The sequence below is a fragment of the Poeciliopsis prolifica genome, unplaced genomic scaffold (genome assembly GCF_027474105.1).
Source record: "Poeciliopsis prolifica strain line A6 unplaced genomic scaffold, Auburn_PproV2 SCAFFOLD032, whole genome shotgun sequence".
Taxonomy (NCBI): Eukaryota; Metazoa; Chordata; class Actinopteri; order Cyprinodontiformes; family Poeciliidae; genus Poeciliopsis; species Poeciliopsis prolifica.
In genome coordinates, this window is record NW_026562407.1 from 4,742,897 (window position 1) to 4,770,332 (window position 27,436).

The following is a 27,436-nucleotide window of genomic DNA, read 5'->3' on the forward strand; positions in this document are numbered from 1 at the left end:
CTGTTCTATTGTAGCTCTAGTTGCTGTATTGTCCTGCTGGAAGCCAAATCTCCATCCCTGCTCAAGAATCAGTTAAACACAGGTGGACTCTCGCTGCTAGCGTGGTGACTTCTAAGTGCAGCTTGTTGCACTGGATTTTATTTACGGGTATCAGAGTAAAGCGGAATCAATACAAATTGATGTCACACTTTTAAAACTTTTGTAGGAACAAAACTGAAAACAATCTTGTATTGTTTTATGCACTACTTTGTGTTGGCTTACCAGATAGAATCTCAGCATGATTGGAACGTGGCAAAATGTGAACGTCTTCGAAGCCGCAAAAACGCGGGTTTCGTCATCCTCTCCCCAGCTCGTGGTTTCCACACAACTGTGATTAATTTCATATTTTGCTCACCTCCTGCAATGCAGGTGTCTGCTATTCTGGGTGAGCATGACAAGCTGTAATGACCTGTACATCCCAGATGCAGACAGGCACGACATATGCCACTGAAGTGTTGAGCCTGTATTCCTGCCTCCAGATTTTCACAGCGTGGCGTCTCCAGAGAGACTGATGTCAGTATTGACCCTGTCTGTTCAGAGCACCTGTCCACGGCCTCTTGTACAAAACACTCCCTTGTTCAGTGTCAATTTCCAAGAAAGGGTAATGAAGAGAAATATTTGGTTTTGTTCCCTTGAAGAAAGCAATCAGTGGCATTCAGACCAATTTTCCAAGATGCACATTCAGTTTTTTTTTTGTTCACACAACACTTGATCTGGAATACTTACCAGGTGTCTGGAAGTTAAGACGCCGGAGCTCAACTGGATCTGTGGGATGATGAAGAGGCATTTCTTTGCTGTTTGGAAGGCTGCCTTTTCTGGCTTCGTTTTCTGCTCTTTTTCTGCAGGATACAAAACAAATTCAAATTATCTCAGCCAAGAAAACAGATGCTTTTTTCCCCCCTCTATTGTTGTATACCCTGAAAATGCACCTTGTTGTCCCATGAATAATGAGGGGAAATATGTAATTAAGGAGCTGACAGGACTACATTCTCTCGGCATGCAGGACTACAGGGGATAGTCTGAGTAACATCTCTTCATTGTATAATGGCTTGCAGTACAATAGCTTCTAGCTGGTTAATTCCAGCCTTAGTGAAGCTTAATGTTCATGTTTCAGTGATAGTGTCAGGTCATGCATTCAGCTTTTAAGAAAATTGGAAGCTTTGTTGGGGCCAGGATTTATATGCATTACACTGAAACCAGAGTTTGTTAATGTACATACGCTTATTTATATAGCATGGTGCAAAACCAGTCCTTATTTCTTATGCATAGCCTGCATAGCATCCTTTATTTTTAATCATTTAAAGTAGTCTTTAATACTACGGTAAGCTTCCTGAAGAACTACACTAGTCTTTATTTGAACTTCAACTTTCTCATTCATTTTCAGCATAAAATACATAATTTGCTTTTAAACAAAGAAAGTGGACAAGGAGTACAAAAGAATGTCATTTGGAAAAAAAAGTAACAACAGGAGATAAAGACATTACAAAAACTCATCGTCCTTTAGTTGATCTACTGTACAGGTTTTCAGCCAACTGCTCTTTGAGGATTATTCTTTTTGTGCTTAGGCGTAATGATTTAATGTCAATTCAGGGAAACTCTTGCATTTAAGCTTTAAAAGTGTATTTTAAAAAAGCCAAGTTATGATCTTATATTTTCTGCTTTCTTTGCTTCTCTAAATCTGGTCTTATGTTTAAAATGAGACCAGATTCTACATAAGTCTCTCTTTGCCTTTTGTCATTGCAGCCTTTAAGTTGATATTAAAGCCTTTAATATTCAGTTTTTATCATTGTTTCTGATGTAATCTCAGATTAAATATAAGAATCCTGGACGAGCCTCGGTAAGAGGCAAAGTACATCGCGATACAACCTTCTAGCTGAAAGGCAAGAATGCTAACAAGTGCACAACTATGGCCAATGTACACTAAGCTTAATCAGCTATATGAGGTACTGCAATAATTGTTTTCAGTTTGAGTGCTTTTGAGGACATTCAAGTGTAATTGTCTTTCTGGGTTTTCAATGGTATGTTTTTCATATTTGACAAAAGAAACTGCAACAAATTATATACCAACTGTCCCAAAAAAATTTTTTTTGACAAATTATATTACATGTCATCACCACATTATCTTCTACTTATCTCAATGAATAGTTCAGACTAAAGTAGTTTAGCAAACAAGAAAAAAAAATTCTCCTAAAATCCTAATAGTAAAACTTGCCAATATCTTAGCAGAACTATAAAAAAACAATCCTTCAAAGGGATAAAGAATTATTCCTAAAGTTGACAAGAAAACTCAAATGTTCTAGAAGTGGTTTATAAAGAAACGAGGGAAGAAACAAGATTGTCGAACCAAAGGTAATATGTGGAATGTTAAATAACACATCTGAGATGTGTTATCTTTGGTGTAAGTACAGACCAGTTACTGGTATAAAGACGTTCCAGGGTTTTAAAATGTTAAGTTTAGAAATAGCTAAACCAATGTCATCAAACCATTCAAACAGTCTTCCACCATCTTTTTATGCAACAAAACCTGTCAGAGCAACAGACATTTCTCCAGTTCTTCCAAGTACTGTATATTGCAGCAATGTCCCAATTCACCAGTTGTTGCCTGCACACTGCTGGTCAGCTCACTCAATGAAGGCTCCAACATGCTTCCATCAATAACAAGAAAGTAAAATTTACCTTGGTTTTAATTTTTCTGGTTTTAAAAAAATTAACAATCATGGTGCCAAAACTAAATAAGTAGCATCTAACATTTGTATTAATCTAAAAACATTTTGAAACTATACTTGGCAAAGTACATGTCTGTTAAGCAGCTGACTGAAAGTCCCTGCTGGAGCAGATAGCCTGCATAATTAACCTGCCAACATAAGTCTACGTATTAGTATGACAGTAACTAATAAATATCATGGCTAAGATTCTTCTTGTAATAACTTTCATATTACTGGATTATCTTAGCAGTAGCATAAATAATTGTTGCTGTCCTCTTTTACATGCAAGTATTTAAGATGATATTCCACATTTTTTATTTAAATGTTTGTGTAAACAACATGAAACTGTTTTTGCTCAAAACCATCTAGTGATAATCTCATCCCTGCCAATGCCCAATTATGCACGCGTTCCTGTTTCTGTTTTTAAATAAAATAACAAAAACAAACGCTCTTACATGTGCAACATGCCTCTCTTGCAGGGGAAAGATGTGTTCATTAGCGACATGCAAAAGAACAGAACTGACCAAGAAGTACTAGGTTGTTTTTTTTGTTTTTGTTAATTTCTTTGGCACTCTTACCTGTCTGGTTTGCTGCTCCATTGGTCAGCAAAAAAAGAAAAAAAAGAAATGGCAACACAACGTTAGGGAACGAGACCTTTAAGTTTAAATATTACTGAGACTTCCAGAAACTAAATCAAAAGCAGCAAGACAAAAATGAATCCATCTCGCCTGACTTTTTTTGCTTTGTGTGCAAGATTAGTGATGCTTCACTTCGGGGGATTATGCTCAATTATGCAGCCTTGAGGTTCTTTGTTTCAAACACTACAGATTCCCAGGTGCAGCCAAGATTCGTACAATGTATCTCAGCTATTTCAAGCAGTTTCAGCTGATTGCTTCTTGTTCAAGCATAAAAGTCATCTCTTGACTGCTAATTGGCATGTCTGTCTGTTCCTGTACTCCACTGTTTCATGCATTTATAAATCTCAGAAACGATGCACACTACAGATTCATGCATCTGGTATTTTATATGAAACGACATGTGGGATAGTTGAGTTTAATGAAATGTGTGTGATGGGGCACACGATTGTGGTGGGATTTTTTTTCATTTGAAACAAAATCCATCAGTCTTATTGCCACGATTGTATTTGGAGGTGTACAATTTACTTTTATGTCCAGGTTCTGTTGCTGCATGAAAGTCGTACTCTGGCCCATAAGTATTGATCTTCAAGAGAAATATCACCTAGTTCTCGTGCTAAATGCCCCCTTGCCTGTCAATAGCTAGTCTGGTAATCAATGTTTAAATCTTCAAGACTTTTACAGATGCTAAAGAAAATAAATCATAATTAATAAAAAAAAATCTCTTTTTTTTAATTGAGTTGAAAAAAAAAGAAACACGTTTTGTAGTTTTAATATAGAGAAATATGTCAGTTTTTTTTTGCTAATTTTGATGCTAGTGACAATCCAGAAAAGGAGAATATGGCAAAGGACTATTTACAACAGATTTTTATTAGACATACTGTGCTGTTACTATGTTAAGAAAAAAAATAAATTCTCCACAAGTCATAGCTTGAGGGCTCCCATGAAAATATGCTTAGGCGTAGATATTTGACTGAATGAGCTGCTGGTTATGTAGAAGGCCAGAGGAGACGGATGAGGAAGTGAACGACGCAGGAGCGTAAATGTGTGCAGGTGCATGTTTAAAGGCTGTGTGTGTCCTGGCAGAACAGGGGGAGAAGGGAGCATAAGGTCAAAAATGAGAATCTGTAGCTCAGGTTCCCCAGCTGGATGGGTAGCGGTGAAAGGTGTGGGGAGAGGAGGGGGGGAAGTTAGGATGGCTGGGAAGCGAGCCCACACCCCGGGGTCCTTCTGAAAGCTTCACACACATGCAGTGACAGGCAGCAGATAGTCAAAGCTCTTCCCTCCTACGCTTGACTGATGAGCAGTGACATTACGGGCTCAGAATATCACTAGGGGGTTCCAGTTAAAAGAAGAAAAAAAAACAAAAAACGGGGGGGAAGCGGATATTTTCATTCAGTGGGAAGAGCATTACAGCAGCGTTTGCTACAGTTTAAAGAGAGTTCCTGAGTGTGTGTGGAGGGAGGCGTGTGATTAACTTTCAGTCAGCAGACGTGTCTGTTTGAAGGACTGTGGGCGCCTGAGCTTTGATGGCTTGACAGTTCGGGTAGATGCATGTTTGGAATTACTCATGTTAGAATTAATGTGAATTACTGAGAAGGAAGGTCACACTTAGTCCAAGGATCGATGAGCCTCAGGCTTAAAGGTAAAAATTTAATTTTCTACATCTGAACACTGGAATTTGTTTCACCGTTTCAGTTTATTCAGCACAACATTATACTCATGCAGCATCCTTTATAATTATTAGCCACCCTGGTGAAGATGTAAAAAAGCCTTGAAATAATTATTATATTGCAGTAGAAACAGCTGACAAAAAACAAACTTCATAAAACAATATTCTTCTATTTTCTAAACTATATTATTCTAGTAAATTGATCAGTGTCTACCTCATGGACTCATTTTTGATTCCCCTGTGTACAAATATGATGTGATATATCAGCCTATTTTTTTATAAACTCTTCAAAGTGGGAACAAGAAGAAAACAGCATTTTTAGAAAAGCAGACAGGAAAATGGCTGCAAGAAAATAGCTGCTTGCTAAAACTTGGTCAAATTTACAGTAAGAGTTATAAATACTCAAAACAATTAGAAATGTGACTGACAAGGCTGGATGACGACCCATCTTTATCTTGCCACAAGTTGGTCGCTGACACTTTTTGGCAGTGACAACAACTCTGTCAAAACTGCTCTCCTCAATCCACTTGACCATAAAACGGGTCCCGAACCGCACCAACCAAAGCCGTACCGCTCAGAGGAAAAGAGGCATTGGGATTCAACAGGTTTCCAGAACAACCATTAGCCAAGCCAACTAATGTAAACAGGGTTACTACTTTACTTCAAAATACCATACCGTACCTTTTCTTTATTTTTATTATTCTTTATAAGAAGACATAGAAGCTAATGAAAACAGTTAAATGGCTGATACTTTAAATTTTAAATGGATGGGAGAAAAATTCATGATTTGATGTAGAGATCTCCCCCCCAAAAAGGACACAACATAAATAATAGTGTATAAAAGACTCACATTTTAAGAATCTGAGTTTTTTATTTTCAAAGTTTTTATCATAAAATAAAGCTTGTTCTTTCGTCAGACAAGATTGAAACTATGCTTTTTAACAACAAACGTCTATTGTTTGAAACAAATGTTGCAGACAAAAGAAAAGCACCTCATGATACGTGATGCAGAACACGTTAAGCGTTTCTGTCGGTGACAGATTGTTGTGAGTTTCTAATGTGCTGCAATTTCCTCACCTTTTATAAAGAAGGATGGCGATTACGATGCATATGATGAAGACAACTGCCAGCACGGGTCCCACCACCCAGATGAGACCTTCCTCCTCGTCCATGATTGGCTGGGGATTGAGGTCTGCTGAAACAACTGGGTCTGAGTACGGGCTGGTGGCATACATGATCTGAGAAGGAAAAATCAAAACTTTGGTCCAGATCAAGAAGAAAGCAGGTGAAGTTTTTGCTGTTTTAATACCCGTCTGATCTTTTGCTCCACGTGTTACCGATCTATCGCCTCTATTTGCAATGCAGTTCAGTAATTTCGCTTTTTGCACAGCTGCTGTTTGACCAACTACAATTATCCAAGTATCTTTCTTCTCAAGGAAAGAGCTGATTGAACCATTTCATATTCAAACCAGAGATAAAAAGATGGTCTCCAGGGAAGAAAGAATATGTGTTAGTGGGGAAATTAGAAATTTGCGTCTGTCCGTCATTATCTACCTGAACTCGGGGTTAGTGAAGAGAGTACGAGGTAGAGTTTTAAAGCCCGGAGCTCATCAAATCCATCATCTTGTCTATCGTGCTGCTTTCTGCTCTTTCGTCCGCACTGACACACACACATTGACACACTGGCTGCAGCAGTGGAGATAAGGTGGACCACACGTAGGATGCAATTAAAGAGGAGCTCTGTTATCGAAGTGTTCCTGAGATCGGCGAAGGTCTTCAGGGGGTTTCTCTCTCTAAAGCGTCCAGGGTCAGCTCTTTGGACCGGTTCCCACTGCTGCTTTAAATTTTCATGGCGAAGCTGCACAAGCCCTCAGAGTAACAAACGACCAGAGGAAGACTGCGACCTTTGGCCGAGATTAAGTGGATTTGACCCTTTCTTAACGGTCTTCATTGCTAAATAAGAAATCAGGAGGAGAAACTGAGCTTTCGGATCACAGTGCCTTGAAAAAATATTCACATCCAACCTTTCAGCATTATTTTTTTTCCAACCACAAACTTAAATGCATGTTTGAGATCTCAAATGATTCACCAACACAAAGATTAAAACTATTAAAACCATTTGCTGATTGCAAATTACATCAAGATTTGGGGTGGTACAGGGACAATGTGAAACCGTTTGCATTTCTTTGTCTATAGAAATACTGTTACTTGAATATAAAGGACAAAAAAACTGTTGGCAAAGCAAACATACATTGTCAGACATCTCCAGCACGGCGAGCACGAAGAAGATGTACTCCTGGCCGTTCTGGAGTTGTTTGTTTTCAAAGTCGTCGTAGATCTTGCCATCTCCCAGGGTGAACTCTTTGGGCAGATCTTTGAAGTATGCAGCAATGTAAGCTTTGGGCTCGACGTGCCTCTGGAAGCGAAGGCCTCTGCTCGTTCGGTTTATCTCTTTCAGTAGCTTTGGTGAAAAGAGAAAAGAAATAAAAAACAGCTGATAACACGGGACACGTTCCAGCCGCACGCACACAAAAACAAACCCCGCTCTCACTGAATCTGACAATCTCTTTTGATTGCTGAGCTGAAAATGCTGATTGCAAAAAAGGCAGAACATGAGAAGAAAGATCAATAACTTTTTTCTTATTTCAACTGCTTTTATTTTATAACGACAAAAGATTGAGAGATTAAAAGATTGTGTGAATTTCTGTCATTTAAAGCAGCTGAGGATTATCCAGCAGCTTCATACAGAGAGAAACAGACTGAATTAATTCATAACTTACATCGCTCTGTTGATACAATCAAAAGCTTTTTTCTGCTTAAATGCATCGACAAGTAAAATCTGGGGAGAACTTAGCGACGTTTGATAAGTGTACTGTAATTTATGTTCCACTCATTTTCTGCAGAAAATTAATCTAACACAAATAAAAAGAAGAAAAGTTACTCATGCTGCAAACAAAATGGATTCAGACTTTGAATTTGTGGGTTTTGACATCGATCTGTTTTTACTCCATAACTGCTATTTGGGTAAATTATTTTACCACCTTTCTTTCCCAGCCACAAGTGATAATGATCCTACGAGCTGAAAGGAAAGCAGTGCCCTTCATGCAAGCCGGTGTCGTCAAATTCAAATTTCCTCTTACAAAGCGTGGATGATAATTATGCTAATCGCGCCTGGTTACCCATTTCTCTGTCTGAATGCATATATCCAACTTGTGTGAATGGCAGTGTGTGTGTGTGTGTGTGTGTGTGTGTGTGTGTGTGTGTGTGTGTGCGTGTGTGTGTGTGTGTGTGTGTGTGTGTGTGGGGCTGCCATTCACATTACAGAGTGTGTGTCCTCGGCCGTTGTGTGCTTTGTTTTGGCTGCGGGGGTGTTGGTGCTGCCCGATAATGTCTTCAATCATCTCTCCTGTCAACACGGCTAAATCTAGTTGCCCTTGGGAAAAGTTGTGAAAAGGTGAGTGCCAATATTGACAAACAAATAAATTCTGACAGAGAGGGTGACTTTTGGGGCCATCGGTCAAGGCTTCAGACACGGGCCTCTGGGCATGAGCCGTAACGGCTTCGCTGGATGAGACCCCTTGTGTTTTCTTTTATTCATCTGTACATATGATATAATGTGATATTTATACCAATAAAATCAGAAGTGCCACTGCCTTTGCCAGACTCTGAAATAGCTGTGCAGCGAAAGGGAACTATCTTTTTGTAGTTAAAAAAGGCTAAATGACATCACAGTTCAAGCTGGAAACTGGATAAAAACAATTAAATGTATGATTCTTAACCAAGCTTTTAATTGCCTTTCAAAATGAATACAAAATAAACATTTGGGGCTGTGGCACTCTAAAACCAAAAGGTACCACCAAATGTTGATTGATGACATAACTTCAGAGAGCAACTCTCTTTTATTTTAGACAGAGGACAGATTAATTTATCAATTTATAGAAGGTATCAACAAAAAATACCTTCTAAAGGCAACACAGAAATGAATCGAGAGAGAACATTTACTAAAGATTCTCAAAGCTTTGCAAAAGTAAATTGGGACCCACCAACAAGAGTCTTATTTGTAAACAATTTTCTTCAAACATTATGCAAAAACTTTTGGCTTCAATTATAATTAACTCAGCTCTTCAAACTAAAATACTTTACAAGGTTTTTTTTGTTGTTGAGCCAAATAAATGATCAATTGTTGTGTTGATGCCCATTATCTTGAAGTGACCACTGTGTGTGAACGTAGACTTGGTGTTCTGGTGAAACAATCGTTCATTGGAATGAGGGTGTTGACAGCTTTAGAGTCCAGTTGGTCAGAACCGGAGCAGAAATTAAAACATTTAACCTAAATGTTGCCAAAATTATGGATTTTGAATTGCAGTTTTCGTCACAAGCACTTACTGGCCACTATTGCGAGTCAACAGCAGACACAGCTCACCACAGAGGGTTCATAAATCACTGGGTGGTGTGTCATTATTTATTTATTTAAGTTTATTTGCTCGGTACAGACACACATTGACACAGACAAACTGAAAAAATCATCATTCTGCACTATGATAGGTCTAGTGCAAAATGATGGGCTTTCATTTTGTTAGGTCTGCAAGGTATTGGTTATGTTATACAATGAACCATTTGAAATATCTTTATTCTTTGGCCACTTTCACAAATGTGCTCAGCAGCCTTATGCAATTTTTCTCCTCTTCAAACATGGAATCTAACTTCTGTGTGATTCAAGTCTGAAAACAAATGAAAAGTACACTTAAAAAAGTAATGCTCATAAATTTGATTCTTTTAACACGCAAGATCCAAACTTTAATTCTAAATCTGTATTTATAAAAGCCATGATTTTGATATTAACACTGTTGCACACCTCGATGCTTCAAAATTACCCAACTTTGTGCATGTAGTTCTAAATATAAACGTCAAGAGGCTTGTGCGCTAGTTTGCCTGAAACGCAAAGAGACGCTAAGGCCTGATGCAGCTCTTCAGGTAATTACTGCAAATACAAAGAGGAGGAGGAGAAGGTGGAGATGGGATGGCAGTTTGCAGTCCAATTGATGGCTACTTCATGTTCTCATTTCCATATGAACAGTGCTCTCTGGAGCTATTTGCGTCAATCAGAAAGACTCATCGCCTGTCTCTCCTGCCCCCTTACCTGTCTCAACTGACTTTTTCCTGCTTTGAGAAATTAAATATGTGCTGGTTGCACATAACTTTGCAGACTGAGTTATGAAGTGAGTCTTGACAGAATACTGCAAACAGAATGTGAATTGTGCCAGTATTTGAATAATGTCCTTCAATCCAGTGATACAAGACGATCTGGAACATACCTCTTCCAGATTCATCTCATCTGGACTGTCCCAGGGACTGTAAAACTTCCCAGTGCGTTGCTTCTTCAGAGGTACGACCACAATATAGTAACCCCTGGAAAATACACAGAAAAAATGTGATTCTGTGGTTCTGTGTGTGGGTTAGCATGCTCAGAATACTGTGTGATCACTTCTTACTCAGATCCTCAGTGCATTAAGTCAAAAAAGATACAGAATTAAAGCATCCTCATCCCATCATCAAGGTGGGAACATAACTGCCAAACTTGAGATTTTCTGGTGGAGCATTTCACCAGCTAACATTGGCCAGAATGACAGTGCAGCAGCCTAATACAAAATTAATTAGCTTAAGCTGTATTATGGAAGCCAGTGGGCCAAGTGAAACCAGCAGCATAAAAAAACAAACAAAAAACAAAAAACCAAAAAAAGGATGAGTTAGAAGTCATCATGTGCAATGTAATGTGCTCCCTAGCCTTCTGACAATCCTTGGCTTTGTTGAAAGGCTGTAAGAGACTTTACTGGGCTTAGGGGAGTGCACTCAAATGAGTCGGCCTGCTTTAGTATGTAATGATTGAGGTGAAGAGGATATTAGTCTCAAAAGCAGAGAGGAGTAAAAATAGTTTAGGGGGAAAATCCTCATTACTGACAAGGTGTTGTGCATAATTGGTTAGTAAGAGAAGACCCTTACTAATACAGGTGCGCCAACATTGTTTAAAAATGTATGATTTCAAACAAGGTAAAGTCTTCCTGAAACCACTTAACCTGTGGTTTTGCATATTTTTAGATGCCAGAGACCCTACTTGGGATATTGTCTGGCATCTATGTGGCTGCACACTGTCTTTTAGTTGACTGAAAGAAGGAAACATTGTCTGATTGGAAATATTTTCAGTGGTGTTATAATTTGTCAAACAAGGTAACTGGTGGTTATCAGCAAGATGCAAGTAAACCTCCTTACTGTAGCTAGCATACAAATACCTTAAAAAATAGCTACATATCACTCCAAACTGGAATTGTTCCAGCTTACCTTACTCTTTCAGAAGTTTGGACTGATGGGAGCTCTACGGTCACCATCCCGTCTGAATTTGTTTTGCCAATCATGTAGGGCTTGGTGCGAAGGACATCTGGAGCCGTCATAGTGGACACGCGATGCTGAAGACCTCCAGCGCTGTTCCCACGGTTGGTCAACAGGAAGGAGTACTGTGTCTCTGGTTGAAGACCCGTGATAAGCTTCTGTGTTAGCTTTCCATCCACCTCCACGCTCTGCCCATTATCGTAGAGGATCTGTGTGGGGAGAAAGAAATGTTTCATTTAGATGTTGTAGGAATGTGTCGTGCGTTGTTCATTTGTTGGGGTTATAAGCCGTGTGTATGGTGAGCGAACACTCACAGTGAAAGGTTGTGCGGGGTTGTAGGTGTCTGGAATTTCCCACGTCAGCAACACTGACGACTTCATAGCAGCTCTCACGTGGAAATTTTTTGCAAACACTGCTAAAAGAAAGGGGGAGCAGATGATTTAGACACAAAACATCCTTTCTGTCCGTCTTCCTTTGACCTCACACATCAGTGCTTACCTGGAAACGTCTCCTTCAAAACCAGGTTGAAACCAGTACTATGTTGAACTGAAAACTGTCCTCTTACCTTCTTACCAACACCACGTTTATACAGTAATGACTGACCTTTACTTAATTGACAAAACACAAAGAGACACACATACTTACTCCATGGGAGGTCTTAAATTATGGGATAACAAAAAAACTAATGATAGGGGAATATGTTAATACCAGAGTCTTCTGGTTGTGTCAGCTTTAGCATTTTGAGACATTAGGATGGAAGTTGTTGCTGAACAGGTCTGAGCAGGAAAAGGTTGATTTTAAGAGGAAAAACGGGCTAAGAAGTTCAGTGTCTGGTCCTACCTTGATCCACAGGCTGTGTTCTGAATTGGACACTTGGGCTATAAGGACCAGAGCCCTTGCTGGTGAAGGCACACATTTTAATATCATAAGTAGTGTCTGCCCTGAGCCCATCCAGGAGGACGGTTGATTCCGGGGCAGTGATGAAGAGTTCTGATGGACTCCGAGGGCTGTTGATGTCTTTGTACTGCAGAGCATATTTCACTATTTGGCCATTTCGCTCTGCCAGGAGAACAGACTGCCAGCTGACCTGAACTGTGGAGGTGCTGGCTCCCTCTGCTTTAATGTTCTGCGGGTAACCGCTCGGTACTTCTTCGTTTGTGATGACCTCTTTGACCGTCTCCTCCCCAAAGCCCACCTTGTTGCGCGCTGAAAGGCGGAAGGTGTATGTGGCTCCCTTGTGGATCTCTTTGGTGGTGTAGTGGTTCTCTCGCTCAGGAAACTCAATGACAGTCAGTGGGTCAACGTCTTTGCGGCCAAAGCGAAGGCGGTAGCCCTGCAGGGGGCCGTGGGTTATTGCTGGGGGGTGCCACTGGAGAAGAGCTGTTCCCATGTTTGTTGTACTGACCATGAGGCGAGGTTTCTCGGGAACTATTGGTGGGAATAGAGAAAAGGTTTTTAGAAATATAAAGGGCGGTGTTTTCTTCATTCATCAGAGCATGGGCCACTATCAAGGTTATTCAAGGGTTTTTAAAAAAATAAAGGCTTCAAAGTACCTTAACCTTTCTGTGTCGAGATGCATTCCGACCAGGAGTCTTGAGGATTTTTTTCTCAAGACTAATTTTCCTTTCATTATTCTGGCAGGTTTTGATGAGCATTTTTACTGTGGTCTACCAAGGTCTGAGACTGGGAGACTGACACACCCATTGTGAAAATAAAAGCTGGGATTCTTCGCAAGAACACTTAACCAATGACTCTGTCACAATGACACTTTATAACTTATGTAGAGTTTATAACTTATGTAGAGTCACTAAAAAATCTATTAAGAAGGAAAAGGATTTTGCTGATGTAGACGTCTGTCTTCTACCCCTAGACTGCCTTGGGTTAAACCCTGTTGTTCTACCCATAAACATGTTCACAGCATGTACATTGTAAAGCTGAATTATAATCACATCTAAGCTGTGTCTCTTATTAATGTGGTAAGGCTCTCATTGACTTCAGTTTGTTTTTATTTGTTTATTCATTTGTTTGTTTGCCTATTTGCAGTGCTGCTCCTCTCCCAAATGCCACCGCACACTGCTGATCAGCAGGGGTGTAGTAGGCGACTGCATTTTTTTCCCACTTACAAGACAAAATATAATACTTCTGTCGACAACAAATCCAATCTGACAGAGAGGAGAAAACTGGTTGAAAATTTAAAGGTGGCACTCATTCAAATGCTACAGCAGAGAGTTGAAAGTACTTGAATAATGTCACAAATTTTCGTTTGTGAGAATGCTATTAGAACCTAATTGATGACAAAAGAGGACTACTTTTGTTTCTGTTATTTGAATTGCTCATAGCTTTACGCTGTCACAGAAGATGGAAAGAGACTGACTTCCAGTGTTCATCTTTATCAGTGATGATTGGATTACCTGCGCCAGTGGTGGTGATCAGTTTGGGTTTGCTGCGTGCACCGTCTCCCTTTGTTGTGTAGGCTGCCACTGTGACTGAGTACGTGGTTTCGGCCTGCAGCTCAGTGATGATCATTTCCTGAAAACATGCAAGAGTTTAAGGTGCTGAACTCTGCACCTTGAACAGAGTTCATCTCTGCACACATAGGTGAGAAGAGATGCTTCATATCCTTTGTAGCTAAAGCATAAATATGATTACAATTAATTAAAATCCTACTACAACCAAACTTCATTTTAGGTAAATCTAATTCATAATATTTGGTTTGGTGTCAGTTTAACAAGTCTTGGGTTACGTTCACACAACAGGTCTTGATCCTCAGTTCAAATCTTTTGCTAAAGTCTGATGGTTTTTGAGTTGTTCATACTGCTAAATAAATGCAAATGCAATAAGGCTTCTGTGTGAACGACGTATGACCCCAAAGCGACCTGCATGTGCAGAAGAAGAACGTAGACGTCACAAAGCAGCAAACTGTTTCCAGAAGTAACAATGGATGCTGCCGTCTATGGATTGATTTTAAAATTGCTAAGCAATGGGAGCCTACAGTATGGTTACAAGAGAATAAAACAAAGGAAGCCAAGAAAAAAAGAATGACAAGTGTCGGCACTACTGTTGAGTCAAAAAAAATAAAAGTTTGGTAAAATGCTAGATGACTGTTCAGACTCCAGAATTTGAAAACTTCTGTACATTTATCTGATATAGTGCCATATATGATTTTTATAGGAAGCAGGTTTTTCAGACCGCCTTGAAAAAGCAGTTTATGGTTAGCATTCTCCTGCTATGTGAACGTAATAAATAATAATAAAGTCTAATGCAGCTACTCACATGTTCAGTTGTATCATCGTAGTCCCACTGAGTGATGTCGAAGAGCAGACAGAACAGAGACAACAAGTGAGCAAAGGTACAACAGTGCAAAGAAAGTATTAACACCCATTTTATCTGTAAGCACAAGCACCAAATGTTTGTTGGTAAGAATATTTGTAGCAAAAGTGAACAATAAGCCAACACATGAATGTCTACAGACAAATGCTTTGTGTTTGTCAACTGAAATAAGATCTGAGAAGTTTAACAACTTAACACTCATTGCTTGGCAAAAGTACTTATAACTTAAAAGATTTTATTGGGATCTTAAGTGAAAGGCTGACACAAAGTACTCCATCACTGTGAAAAGTAAAAGGATGGACTAGTGGTTTTCAAATTTTTTAACAAAAAGATCTGCAAAGGTGTGGGATGGATTTCGATTTTGTCTTCTTTACATTGACACCACAAAATAAAGTCCATTGCAGCCAATTGCCTGCAGAAGTGACTTAATTAGGAGTGAGAGTACTTTCAACTTGCCTGTCACTTTCCTGCTGGTATATCTGAATTTCCCCATTGAGGGACAATAAAGGTAATGTCTATTCAATCTGTGTGGAGCTTTATCGCAATAGGAAGCCAGCTGTTGTGTGGAGGCCTTCGGCAGGAAACACTGCTGCCCACAGTAGAAGAAGAAACTCTGGTCAGAGGTAGAGCAACTACCTCATACAACCATGCTTCATTTTCCTGACACTTCACAATTATGTCATATAAAATCCCAACAAAATACAGACTGTAGTAGTAATATGATAAAAGTATTTTTGCTAATGCAAAAGCTTTACATCATCCCTAATTTCTTTACACTCAACCTCCAACAAGCTAGAGGTCGAAGTGCAAACACTTCTTCGAAACAAATTGTAGCAAAATGAGAGAAGACTCAAGACTTTTGCACACAGTAAAGGGCATTGCCATTTTCCATTTGAAGGTGAGGAGGTGAATGAGACAAAGCAGTACTACATGTCTGAGGAATGAGGCGGCAGGTTGTGTGTCTGGTTGCGTTGATGGTGGGTGTTGTTGTACCTGAGCATCATCAATCAGGATGTCCTTGATGACTGGCTGTCCTGTGGGCTCCCCATTAACCATCCTGACATAGTGCACCTGGTATCCTCGGATCTGACCGTGCTGCTTGGTGGGCACCGGCGAGCGCCAAATCACTTTAATTGATGAAGAGTTGACAGCCTCCACCTCGACTTTACGAGGTGGCCCACTAGGAACTGGAGGAACACCATGGGATAAAAGAAATAAGGTCAAAATTATAGAGAACCCCCCCAATCTTTGCTTCACCCTCTTAAGCTTCGCCCCCAAAAAATGTTGCAGTGACCAAAAACAAAAAAAAAACAAAAATGCACAAAAGTGCAGAAAACCGCAACAAGCACTGCATGACAGAGTTATTTCAACAATGGTAAGGAGAGAGGGGAAAAAAACAACAGCAAAAAGCAGGTCCAACAACTGACCTAATCTTGTAAAACCATTAAAACCGAGTCGGGTGAATTGTAAAAAATATGGCGTAAAAAATGGGTTTTGTCAAAATAGAAAAGTGGAGCCAAAAGAGACTTCAAGAGTTTCATATTCTTGAAGTGCAAGAAGAGTTTTGGCTGTGATGTAAGGAAAAAAAATTAAAACAAAAAAATGATTTATTATCACATGAGCTGACAAAAATACTAAAAATGGCCTTTAAAAAAGAAAAATCTTCCACATTTTGTTTTTCCCACTGTCATGATTTTAAAAAATTCGAGATCTAAAAAGAGCAAAAAAAGTTACAAAAATAGACAGTTGGGACTGGAAGTTTAGAGGCCCGGAGGAGTGAAAAAGCCATACCATGTGTTGAAATTAAGCAGCGTGAAGGGTAGAAAAAGCCAAAAAAAGGTGCTTGTGAGAGTCAGTTTGGTTAAAAAATGATTTTCCAGAACAGAGCAGACAGTACTGAGTGGTCACAGTCATTTCAGAAGCAGGCAGAGGGGGTAGAGAAGAGGTAGCAGCCGACAGAGGCTGTTAGTATCTGGGGGGGTTGGTTAGGTAGGAAAAGCAGGCTGGATTTTCAGCTGGAGCTTTTTTTTATTATTTTTTTATTTTTAGCAAACACATACCATCCTCCTCTGTTCGAATAAGCTGCGGCAGGCTCTCAGGTCCTGCTCCGACATCTGTGTGGGCAGTGACCGTCACACGGTACTCAGTCCATTTTTCCAGGTTCTCCAAAAGATATTTGGTGCTCTCCGGAGGGATGCCAGAGATTCGGTGACCGGTTGTGTCCTCCCCTTCAGTGGCGGTGTAGTGAATGGCGTACTGCGTCAAGATCCCGTTTTGTAGCTCCACAGCTGGCGGACGCCAACTTACCAGGATACTGGTTGAGCTGGGGCTGTGGCACTTTACATCCTGAGGTGGGCCGGTGGGTTCTGGACGGCGAAGTGATTTGGTAGGAGATCCGTTTTGTTGCGATTTGGTTTAGATTTGTTGGTTGAGGCCATTCATTTTGTTGGATTTGTTGTTTTTTGTTTTTAAAGGAGGTTCAGTTGTTTATTTTTTCATTTTGATGAGGTTGATGATGGAAGAATTGAAAGAAAAAGAAAAAGGAAAATAAAATGATGACATGAAAAAAAGCACGAGGACTTTGATGAATATTGAACACAAACTTTAAAACAGAAATAATAAGAAACAAATGTAGAAATAAATACATGTTTTTAAGTTGACAATGAAAGGAACAATGATTGGAAAAAGGAGAGCTGTACCAGGAGTCACCTACCTTTGCCATGAAAAAATATAAATTCATATGAAAGTAAAATGAAAACTTCTTTCCCATTGATGTCACAAACAGTTAGAGATAGACAATTTCAAATGTTACATTTTGCAAGCAGTTACCATCAATCCAAAAACATAAAGGTTGATGCTGAGGTTAATTTAAAAAAGGGGGAAAAAATGTGGTATTTGTCACCAACCTTTCCGAAGCCTGTTGGTTTGTGGTAAAAGCCTGACTGTACAACAGAGAGCTTTGCAAGGAGATATGACTGATTCATTACATTCTGATAACATTGGCATGCATGAGTTTCTCTTCTTTAATATCTTCGCAGGATTTAAATTTCTGAGTGTCTATACCCACCTGATTACCTGCCTCTGACTGTCGGACCTCTCAGATTTATGCTGAAAGTCCCAACTCAAAAAAACAAAACTGAAACGGATCGGTTTGATTTTTCTATTCTGTGAACTGATATGAAGAGCTGGATACTTTTGGAGAAAGCAGCAGAACACAAACGTCTATTTTTGTCTGTGTTTCAACATAAATCTGAGGTTTTTAGGAGGTGGGAATGTCTCTAACTAGAGTGTTGCTTTGAGCTTTCTCTGCTGATGCAACTCAGAAATTCTCTGTTAAATTTAAATGGAAAATTAAAAAACAAGCAAGTTTGAGGTTTAACTTTTTGTCTTTAAACATGTGGCTGCACAGAAAGCTCAAACTAAACCTTTATTCTCCTGGTTTTGGCTGCCAGGCAGCTTCAGGAGACATGGTTTCCAAAGCTCCATTTCACTCTGTTTTATTATTATAAAACTCACACATATGTGGATGTTAACATAAATAATTCAGGAACTTGAGCATTCATTTTACTCAAAACTGTTTTGTGCACAACAAAGCAGAGGAGCAGGAGCTTTTGTAAACCATTTTAGTGACTGTACAGTTTTTTTTTCAATCTACAAACTTTGATTTAAACATTTTTCAAATGCATCAAACATTAATAGGTAAAAAAGAAAAAGAAAAGGCAAACCAAAAGGCATAACTGACATCTCCGCCCTTTTGAGATGTTTGGACTTCAAAGAAAAATGCATTTGAAACACGTTTGTTCCCAGATATTTTAAACTTGGTCAGATAAAGAAGAACACCTACGTGTCTGTGGAGTTTCTGCAGAGATGTCACTGGTGTAAGCTCCAATTCCATGTTTACTACGGGCGGCCAGACGAAAAGTGTATGTGGTGAAGGGCTTCAACTCCTTCAGCAGGTATGTGGTTGTTGGTTCAAAGCTGATTCGTTTCTGTGAAGACAATTTGGTCTTCTGTCATTTAATTTCTTCTTTACCTACTTAGGAAACACTCATTAACACATGGAACCTCTTTTACAATTAGATTCTGGCAAAGAGACCAGAATGGAAACAAGGGGTGCACCATTCAATCTGCCAGTCAAGGCTCAAAACAGTTAAACCTGTTGTGCAAGTTTTTCTTTCATGTGAAAAATTGAAAGACTGAAACAACCTTTTTTTTTTCTTTGATTAGTTAATTTAGTAGTTAGGACAGGAATGCTCTAAAATTTCATGCAGCCTAGACAAGTTTTATTATTTTATGGCATTCAATGATTTTCAATAAAATAAGATTGGAACATTGAAGGTGTATTGAGGCCTTATAACACCTGACAACTAAGAACAAAATTGGAATCAGCAGGTCAGGCTTTCTAAAGATTGGCAGTTTTTTTTTTTACAGGCCAAAAACTGCAATTGGAAGAAGGATTCAAATATACAATTCAGCTTAGACATAAACATTTTTAACAGAACCAAGGAATTGGTTTAAAGTATAAAAAACTTTAAAATTAATTAATATTTTATTGCAGAAGTATAATCTGGTATTATATCTGAGCACATTTCTTTTGTGGTGGAAATAATCCAACGTTGACAAATAAAGATGTTTTTAATTGTTGGCAAAATTATTTGCGTCACAAACAATTAATTTAAATTGAATATAAATGAAGCATTTTCTTTCCTATACTTTGGTATTTTAAGTTAAGAGCATTGACAAACTTTTATCTAGTGAGTCATGACTTTCCATTTTTGCTGGAGAGTAAATATGATGCAACAGAGAAATTCATTTCTTTCAGGGAAGACAAGAGAACATGGTGTACAAGTAAAGCAGTTGTGTGTTGATCTGGAAATTAGACAAAATGGCTAAAAGAAAATAGCTACTTTCCTAAACTTACTAAAATCTTTTTCAAGAGCAACTACTCGCAAATCAGTTTAAGGAGTTTAAAAATTCCCAAAGCTTAACCTTGGAAAACAGCAGGTAGCGGTGAGGTCTTGGGGTCATCCAGATACTGACTTTAGGGACAGTCAGATAAGACCAGGACTGAGCTTTCACAGGGATACATATGTACTTTATTTATATGATGGAGCGTTGAAATACAAAAATCCATTTTCCCTCATTCCTCTTTTTATTGCTTAATATTGTAATGATAATTCAAAGGAAAATTAAATAACTACTGCAAGCCACAATCTCCAAATGTCAAACTCATAAAAATAAAAACGCTTGAGGAGAAAAAGTTGCCAATTATGCCCTGTTAATTACTCACAGCAGTGTTAAACTAACAGCCGTACTGTAAGTAATTAAGGAGTGTAACAAGCAACTCTTAAAAACATTATTGAAACAACTGCAGCCTTGTTGTTGTTATGCAAAATCCGGATGGATTCAGAATATTTCTTACGTGCAAGTAGACTCGAAATGCAAACTGTTAACATTGTAAGCAATTACCTCATCTTTGTCGTCCTTCTTTCTGTAAGTGAGTTCGTATCCGGTCACTTGGTTTTCCAGTCCCGTCTGGGCCGGAGCGTTCCATGAAAGCAAAATGCTCGTTTCTGATTTGGCTTCTCCTTTAAAGTCAGTCGGCTGGGAGGGAACTGGGAAAAAAGAGATGAGTTCATTACAAGCCACATTATACAAAATTCATTGGGATGTCGGTCACACTTGTGGCCACAACAGTGAAATGGTTTCGAACGGATATCAGTCTCATAGATACCATTATGCCATCCTCAAATATACAATATTAAGAATATTGTTATATTACTTAATACAATATATGGAATATACATGGTTTCTAATAGTCTTTTAACATTACTGTATTATTCTGAACTAATTTAGAACACATTGAATAAAAACTCTCGAGCTCCTTTCCATAAACACTTCAAGGTGGGATTAATACCCTCTTATACAGTCTGTGTTAAAGGACTGAGGTGGTTAGGAGAGTTGAATTAAACTCACTCCTGGTCAGCCCCTTCCTAACTCACCAAAGGATGCAGTCACAGCTCTATCATCTGAATTGTGGGAAGTGTGTTATGTAGCTATGAAAGTCGTTTGTGGGTCCACTTGCTGGGGATCACCGCACTCAGGAAACGGCTACTTTCGTTAAGAAAGGCTGTTTTGTTTTTTAAATGTGTTTGCATGATGTTCTTATATCAACCACAAGCATATCCGATCATTTTTGAGTTGGCGAGTGGTTTCTGTCATCTTTGTGAATCTCTGGTTCTGTACCACTACCAGTCTGCTCTGCTTCTGCTTGCTGCTCCAATATTGTAAGAGCTGTGTAACAATATCTTGAACATCAGTTTTTTTGTTTGTTTTTTTTTATGTTGGTAGAGTATTTTTACGAAACCCTTTCAAGAAACCCTAATTTACATCCTATCAGTTCAGTTGACACATTCAATGATCTCAAATCAAACCAGAATAACTCTAAACTCCGTCTTGCTGGTAAATACTGTGTAATGGAGTTTCTGATCCACCTTTCCATTCAGCATGCTTCCATACTTCATCATTTGTCAAAGCAAGTACAAACTGATTCATCGCTGGTACCAAACCCACCTCCAGTCTTGGCGATAATTTGCAGCTCAGGAGAAAGGGGTCCGTCGCCCACAGAGGTGAAGGCCAACACTTTGATGTAGTAGGTCTTATTCGGAATGAGGCCCTGGATGGTGACGAAGTTCGACCCCCGAACTATCTGCTTCTCCCAGAGGTTAACGTGCTGGCTGTAATCCATGGTGTAGTACACCCTGTAGCCCATGATTTGCCCGTTGGGCTCCTCTGGCTCATCCCATTGGATGACCGCCGTAGTCGCGCTCATCATGTGACCTCGAACCTGCCTCGGCGCGGTGCTCGGCGCCTGCTCTGCTGTTTTGGCCTCGATGCTCTCGCTGGGAGGCCCTCGTCCAATGTTGTTCACAGCCACCACCCTGAACTCGTAGTCGGAGTAGGGGCTAAGGCCGCCCACGCTGTACCGGGTGGTGGCAACACCATCTATCTCCTTGTACAGGTCATCAGAGTACTTGGATTTGTGTTGGATGATGTAGTAGGACACTGGCTCGGGGTTGCCAGAGTCCCAAGTCAGCGTGATGCTGGTGGCCGTGCGCTCAGTCACCACTGGAGTGCCAGGAGCCTTTGGTAGTGCTGCAGTGACAATTATTTTATAAATATGAATAAAAATACAAATATATGAGAAATATCAGAAAACCTTATCTATGATTTATTTCTGAAGCCACGGATTCTTGCATTGTCTGCTTTCAGCATTTTACAGAGCTGTTGTTTATGTTGTTAATCTTTAGATTTCTCTTTACCACTTTAATAATTAAACAGGTAAATTTATTGCTTTAATTCTCCACACCGTGGCACACAGCAAAGGATATCAGAGCAATAGATCGTGTTTATATGCCATCTGAAGCAGACTACTGGGGAAAGCCTTTGCCACGCTGGTATATTGTGACTAATATCTTCATGTTTTGTCTTAGAAAAAACAAAGCTGTGAGCGTGTTTGCAGGCTGGAGTCTGTCCCTCGTGTGCATGTGAATGTGGCAGCGCTATCTGGGTTGTCATTCTGGAATATTACAAGGGACAAATGATTACTATTTCTGCACCAAAAAGTAGACACTACTTTGTACCCCTCCTTTTAGACATAGGAAGCTCGTTTCTTTGTAGTTCTCTGTCTGACAGATAAGCACTTTGCTATAATCTTAAGCTTGAATCATATATTCCACGTCTGGTGCCAGAGTTTTACGAAAAGCTTTGAAATTGGCTTGTTTTGACAGAGAGAGGTGGGAACGTTTCTGACAATAGTCTCTACTTTGAATGTTTTCTGAATAACAAACAACATCCAAATCACAAGACAAAACTGTTCAATCTTAGTATGAAGACGATCAACATTCTGAACATTCTGAAAAGTGATTCACTTCTATCATCTCTTTCATTAGCGTAATTCCAGAAATGGCAACTCAGAAAGTCCGAAGAACATCGTGATTGACGCGTATATATTTAACTACTTTTGCATGATTTATTTTACTCCAACCACTCAATCTTATCATATTTAGAACATGGTCATTTAAAAAAAAAAAGATATCTGAAGAAAAGGGAGGCTTTCAAATAAGTCAAACACATTATGCTATCTGAAGACTAATTATTGTTAACACTGTTCAAACGTTCAAGAGGGCACTACACACTGTCCTATTACTAATTGATTAAGCTTTTCCAAATCACTTAATAGTTCTTTTTGTTTTATAAAGTTGGTTTTCTAAAAAGGTATTATGTCTGTTCTACTAGATTTTTAGATATTACTTTTTTTTTTCTCCAAATCATATCCTAAAGACATTTTCTGCTTTACTGCTCAGCTGGAATCCTATACTCATTTTTTTTGCAGATAAATTCTTCCTGCTAACACAACTTTAACCATCAATCAGCAATTTATAAATGAAGCCATCAGTGCGTTTGCTCTCTTTGTTAGCATCTTCAGGATCTGAACTACATGCCTCAGAGAAAAGTGAATCTTACCAATTGATATATTATTGACATTAAACATCTTCAGTACGCAGATTTAACTTTGCTTCTGGACAATGTGACACAGCAGTTAGAACAATTATAGCATGTTATTTAATTTTAAATAACATCAGTAAAATCATACCCATCTTAATCATGTTTACCTTTCACTGTTATCTGGGCCATAGCTTCTATCACCCCGAGTGTTGACATGGCCACACAAGTGTAGTTGGCCGACTGTCGCACATCTGTGAGCTCCAAGACGTTGCGTCCAATGGGCATGTCGTCCTCCGGGGTGAGATCCTCAGTGCCCAGCATCCACTTGACGTACGGCATGGGGGAGCCCACAGCCACACACGTGATATTCACGCTGCCACCAGGCATGATCTCATTGTCTGTCGGTGGGATGGAGAATCGGGGTGGGACTCGCCGTACTGTAAAGGAATTACCAGGTTTAGAACAACCAATCAAGAAAAAAAAAATGCATATACATCAAATCAAATCCTTCTAAGTGGTTTCCAAAGGGTTTGATTGTTCGGTGATTGCGCTTTTATCTGCAGAATTTGAATAAAAACTGTTTTATATCATCTGTACAGACACATTTTGATCAAATTTGATCTAAGCTGTAAAGGTAATGGTGAATGGGTGAACACCAATATGAGTACTATGCACAAAATACAGCATTGGATTTGTACATAAATACTGTTTCCAGGCAATTATATGCAAATAAACAACTTTTAGACACAAACTGATTCTTACATACCACAGGCATATACATTACTAATATCAGAACAACATATAGTATAGCCAGAAGCCAACATCTTTTGTGCGGATTCTTCTAAGGTTCAGTGCAAACAAAACACAGGACTGTCAGATGTTATGCATTTCCCCTTTAGAACTCAACCAGCTCACAAAAGATAAAAAATAAGTAAAAGAAAACACAAGACAATTCTGCTATGTGGCTATTTTTGTTTTTTTTTTTGCTCTCATCATAGGAGCAAAAAATGTTTGAAAGTAGGCCTAGAAGATATCAGAAACACTTTTATGTCTAAACCTTTAATAGGAAGGTTTTAATGAACCTTGAAAATGTGTGCCTGAGAATGAGTGAACATAAAGTGCACCAACTGTTGGTGAATTAAAAATGTAGTTTAAAAAAATTAAAAGGTTATTTGCAATAATGTGTTAGCAAACATTAGAAGTGCCAACTTGACTCATTTTAAACCCAAATTAGTTTGCCAGAGAGGAAAAACTGAAGGCCAAGTCTAAGAGGGGAAGAGACCTACGCACACTTCTACCGTCTTAAAACAAATACATCAAAAACGTCATAGCATGTGTACTCTACTTCATGAACTGTAAAACCAAACTTATGTTTGCAATGGATTGTCATTCATAGGGAATTCAAGGATTTATTTTTTTATTTTTCATTTTTTACAGAGGAAATGGAAATTGGAGGTGGCACATCACCAATGACTTTCCTGTAAAACATGGAACATAAAAAGTGTTTCCAGTCAGAGTAATAGTCACATAAAGAGCAAAAATATTAAAGCAGTTTATGTGAAGGCTATTTTGTTCAAATTTACACTGCACTTCTTTTTTCTAATCACCCAATCCAATGTAATTATAGCTTTAAGCTTTATGAAATAGCATTTATCCAAACCACTACGAGATTTATGAGGCAGGAGCCGTTTTAAAAGCTCGGAAGTCTTCTATGGTCTTGGCCCCTTTTCAGACAGGCCATTGGTTTTAGCCTCCAGAACAAACTATAATCTAGATTTCTACTAAATGTAGATGCCAAGACTGTTACATACTGCAGGTGACATATCCGTTAAAGATTTAACCCTACTAATTTTGATGGGACATAAAGGTCTACAACGGAAGAGTTTTAGAAAAAACGTGTCAGAAAAAACATCAAACACTAAAGGCAAACAGTGGATGCCTGTCTATTTGTGATTGAGGATTTGTTGATCTACCTTTTGCAGATTTGGAAAATATACTTATTCATAGAATTTTAAATAGACTGGAAGCTGAAACAGTGACGCACATTTCTACTTGACAGACTATTGGCTGGCTTTAACAAAGCAGCCAATCTAGGAACAGCATTTATTTTCCTTGGTGTTGATTGGTTGTAAGCCCAAAAGCAGAGATAAAAACAACCATAGATGTTAGATTCTGTAGTAGTGCTAATAATGCATTTTAATGTATATTTGGTGACGGACATATTAAAATAGACATAAGAATTTTTTGTGGGAATCTCAAATATTTGCAGATTTGACTCATTAGTGCGAGGTTGCAAACTCAATGAACACCAGGATTTTCTCTGTATGTTAAAGTTCAGCTGACCTTGGCAGCTTTCAGGCTGTAATAAAACCATATTTTTCTTTAATTTAAGTCCAATGTGCTAAAATTCCAAGCTATATAGACTCCAATATGGGTTTATGAATGTATAACATCTGACTACAACAGTGGATGCACATAATAAACAATACATCAAAGAAGAAAGATTAACAACTTTTAGCTGGGCAAAACTGTACATCATGGACACAAAGTTGACTTCAAGGAATTTTGGAGGTGAAAGAAATCTCATCATGCAAATAGGAATATGGGGTTGTTGGAGACAAAATGAAAGAGGATGGTCAACATGTTGTCTTAGAAGTCTAAATGGTCATAAGAAATTTCTTTTGAAAATAGACTATTTGTGCTGCTTCTGAGCATCCTCACTTTGTTAGGATTACCAAATAAAGTGGATAATGGAATACAGAAGCAAACAAAACAGACAAGCTTCAAGGATGGGTTCATATGTACTGAGCTCAGTGTTACTGCTCATGGCACTCAAGGTGGACCACGAATGTCTTTAAAATAAAGAAAACAAATAAATATTTTCACATAACCCATAAGATCCTCTAGTTTCTGTGTCTCTAACCTGAGGATGTGTTAGCTTTACTCAGCTATCGGGTCGTCATGTGCTTCCTGCTGCCAATTCCCGAAGCCCGCTCTGAAGAGAGCGAGGTGGCTCTCCGGAGAGGAAATCGAAGGGAACTGGCTGCATTATTAAATACAACGTTTCTCTCGCTCAATATTTAATTAATATCCAATTGGATTGCGCTCCCCACAGGCATAATATTATCCTGCTCATTTGAATATCATTACATTTGTCAAGACTTGTGAATAAGAGTGAATGTATCATTCTTTCATGACTTCTCCAGCAGTAACATCCTCAGCTCATAATCGCTGCGGATGGAATTGTTTTTACAGCTTGATGCTCGACTTTAGTGTAAATTCTTGAATATATGTCTATGTAAGGGAAACAGTTGTAACGATGTTTGAATGTCCGCATTCAGAGTAAGGCCCATTGTTCCTCAAGCCAGATTTTCTGTAAGCTAGGAGTAAACCCAAGCAGGAACACTGTCATGGTAATGGGCTGGTAGGGTCAGACATTAGCAAGTGAGCATGCAAACAGACAGTCAAGCAGATGCAAAAATCAACCTCCCACTGTTCCGCCTCCAGGATACCAACATGTGCCACCTGTTGGACGGTCATGCATTCTGACAAAGAGCAAGGGACAGTCTCTACAGGAACAAGAACACTGAATGCGTGACAAAGAAAAACAATATGCTGAGGCAAAAGCAAAACCAATGGAAGAATGTTTGCTTCAATGTCTGGAAGATGTGATTTCCTTTTTGGTGAGGAAAATAAAGAAAACCGATTGCCATAAAAAGTAACTTGTTGAAGAAGTAAAAAACACACCAACCTTCTCGTAGCTCTGAAGGATGTAGGGATTTTGGATGCAGAACAAAATGAAATAAGGGGAGGAGAAAAAACAAGGGAAACACAGAGAGTAAGAAGGCCGTGTTTCAGGTGCTCAAACGCTGAGGAAAACATTTCGGAGGGCCTTAAGTCCTGTAAAGGGAAGGAAGCCCTGTGAATCTCCCCAACACCAACAGCGACACCATGTCGGAGCTAAACCGTTTGAAGTAGCATTTACTCACTTATAAACTGTGTTGTACCAAAAGCCAGTGGTCTCAAGCTCCAGGTCTTGAGGACTGGTGTCCAATACACTTGAATTGTGTTACTCAATTGTCTCATTTTGTCATTTTGTCTCTGGAGTCCCAACAACAATATGTTTTTTTGATTCTAGTGTGTTGAAGTAAAGACTTGTCAAA

General features: G+C 39.0%; 1 protein-coding gene across 24 annotated transcripts in view; it reads right to left on the reverse strand.

Moving 5' to 3' along the window:
• The window catches only part of LOC129373213 (receptor-type tyrosine-protein phosphatase delta), a 414,675-nt gene that overhangs the window by 23,576 nt on the left and 363,663 nt on the right, over positions 1-27,436 (reverse strand). For 4 of the 24 annotated variants that reach the window (XM_055051005.1, XM_055051002.1, XM_055051000.1 and 1 more), the window contains 17 exons: positions 27,025-27,036; positions 23,441-23,710; positions 21,339-21,920; positions 20,235-20,380; positions 18,610-18,754; positions 16,826-17,131; positions 15,759-15,952; positions 14,709-14,735; positions 13,847-13,964; positions 12,276-12,863; positions 11,750-11,850; positions 11,388-11,644; positions 10,367-10,460; positions 7,303-7,512; positions 6,129-6,289; positions 3,323-3,334; positions 766-878 (listed from right to left, as the gene is read on the reverse strand). In XM_055051005.1, coding sequence (XP_054906980.1) covers positions 766-878; positions 3,323-3,334; positions 6,129-6,289; positions 7,303-7,512; positions 10,367-10,460; positions 11,388-11,644; positions 11,750-11,850; positions 12,276-12,863; positions 13,847-13,964; positions 14,709-14,735; positions 15,759-15,952; positions 16,826-17,131; positions 18,610-18,754; positions 20,235-20,380; positions 21,339-21,920; positions 23,441-23,710; positions 27,025-27,036 — 3,336 coding nt within the window. The remainder of the gene's footprint in view (positions 1-765; positions 879-3,322; positions 3,335-6,128; positions 6,290-7,302; positions 7,513-10,366; positions 10,461-11,387; positions 11,645-11,749; positions 11,851-12,275; positions 12,864-13,846; positions 13,965-14,708; positions 14,736-15,758; positions 15,953-16,825; positions 17,132-18,609; positions 18,755-20,234; positions 20,381-21,338; positions 21,921-23,440; positions 23,711-27,024; positions 27,037-27,436) is intronic. The other 20 variants (XM_055051013.1, XM_055051019.1, XM_055051015.1 and 17 more) reach the window with 12 other exon arrangements.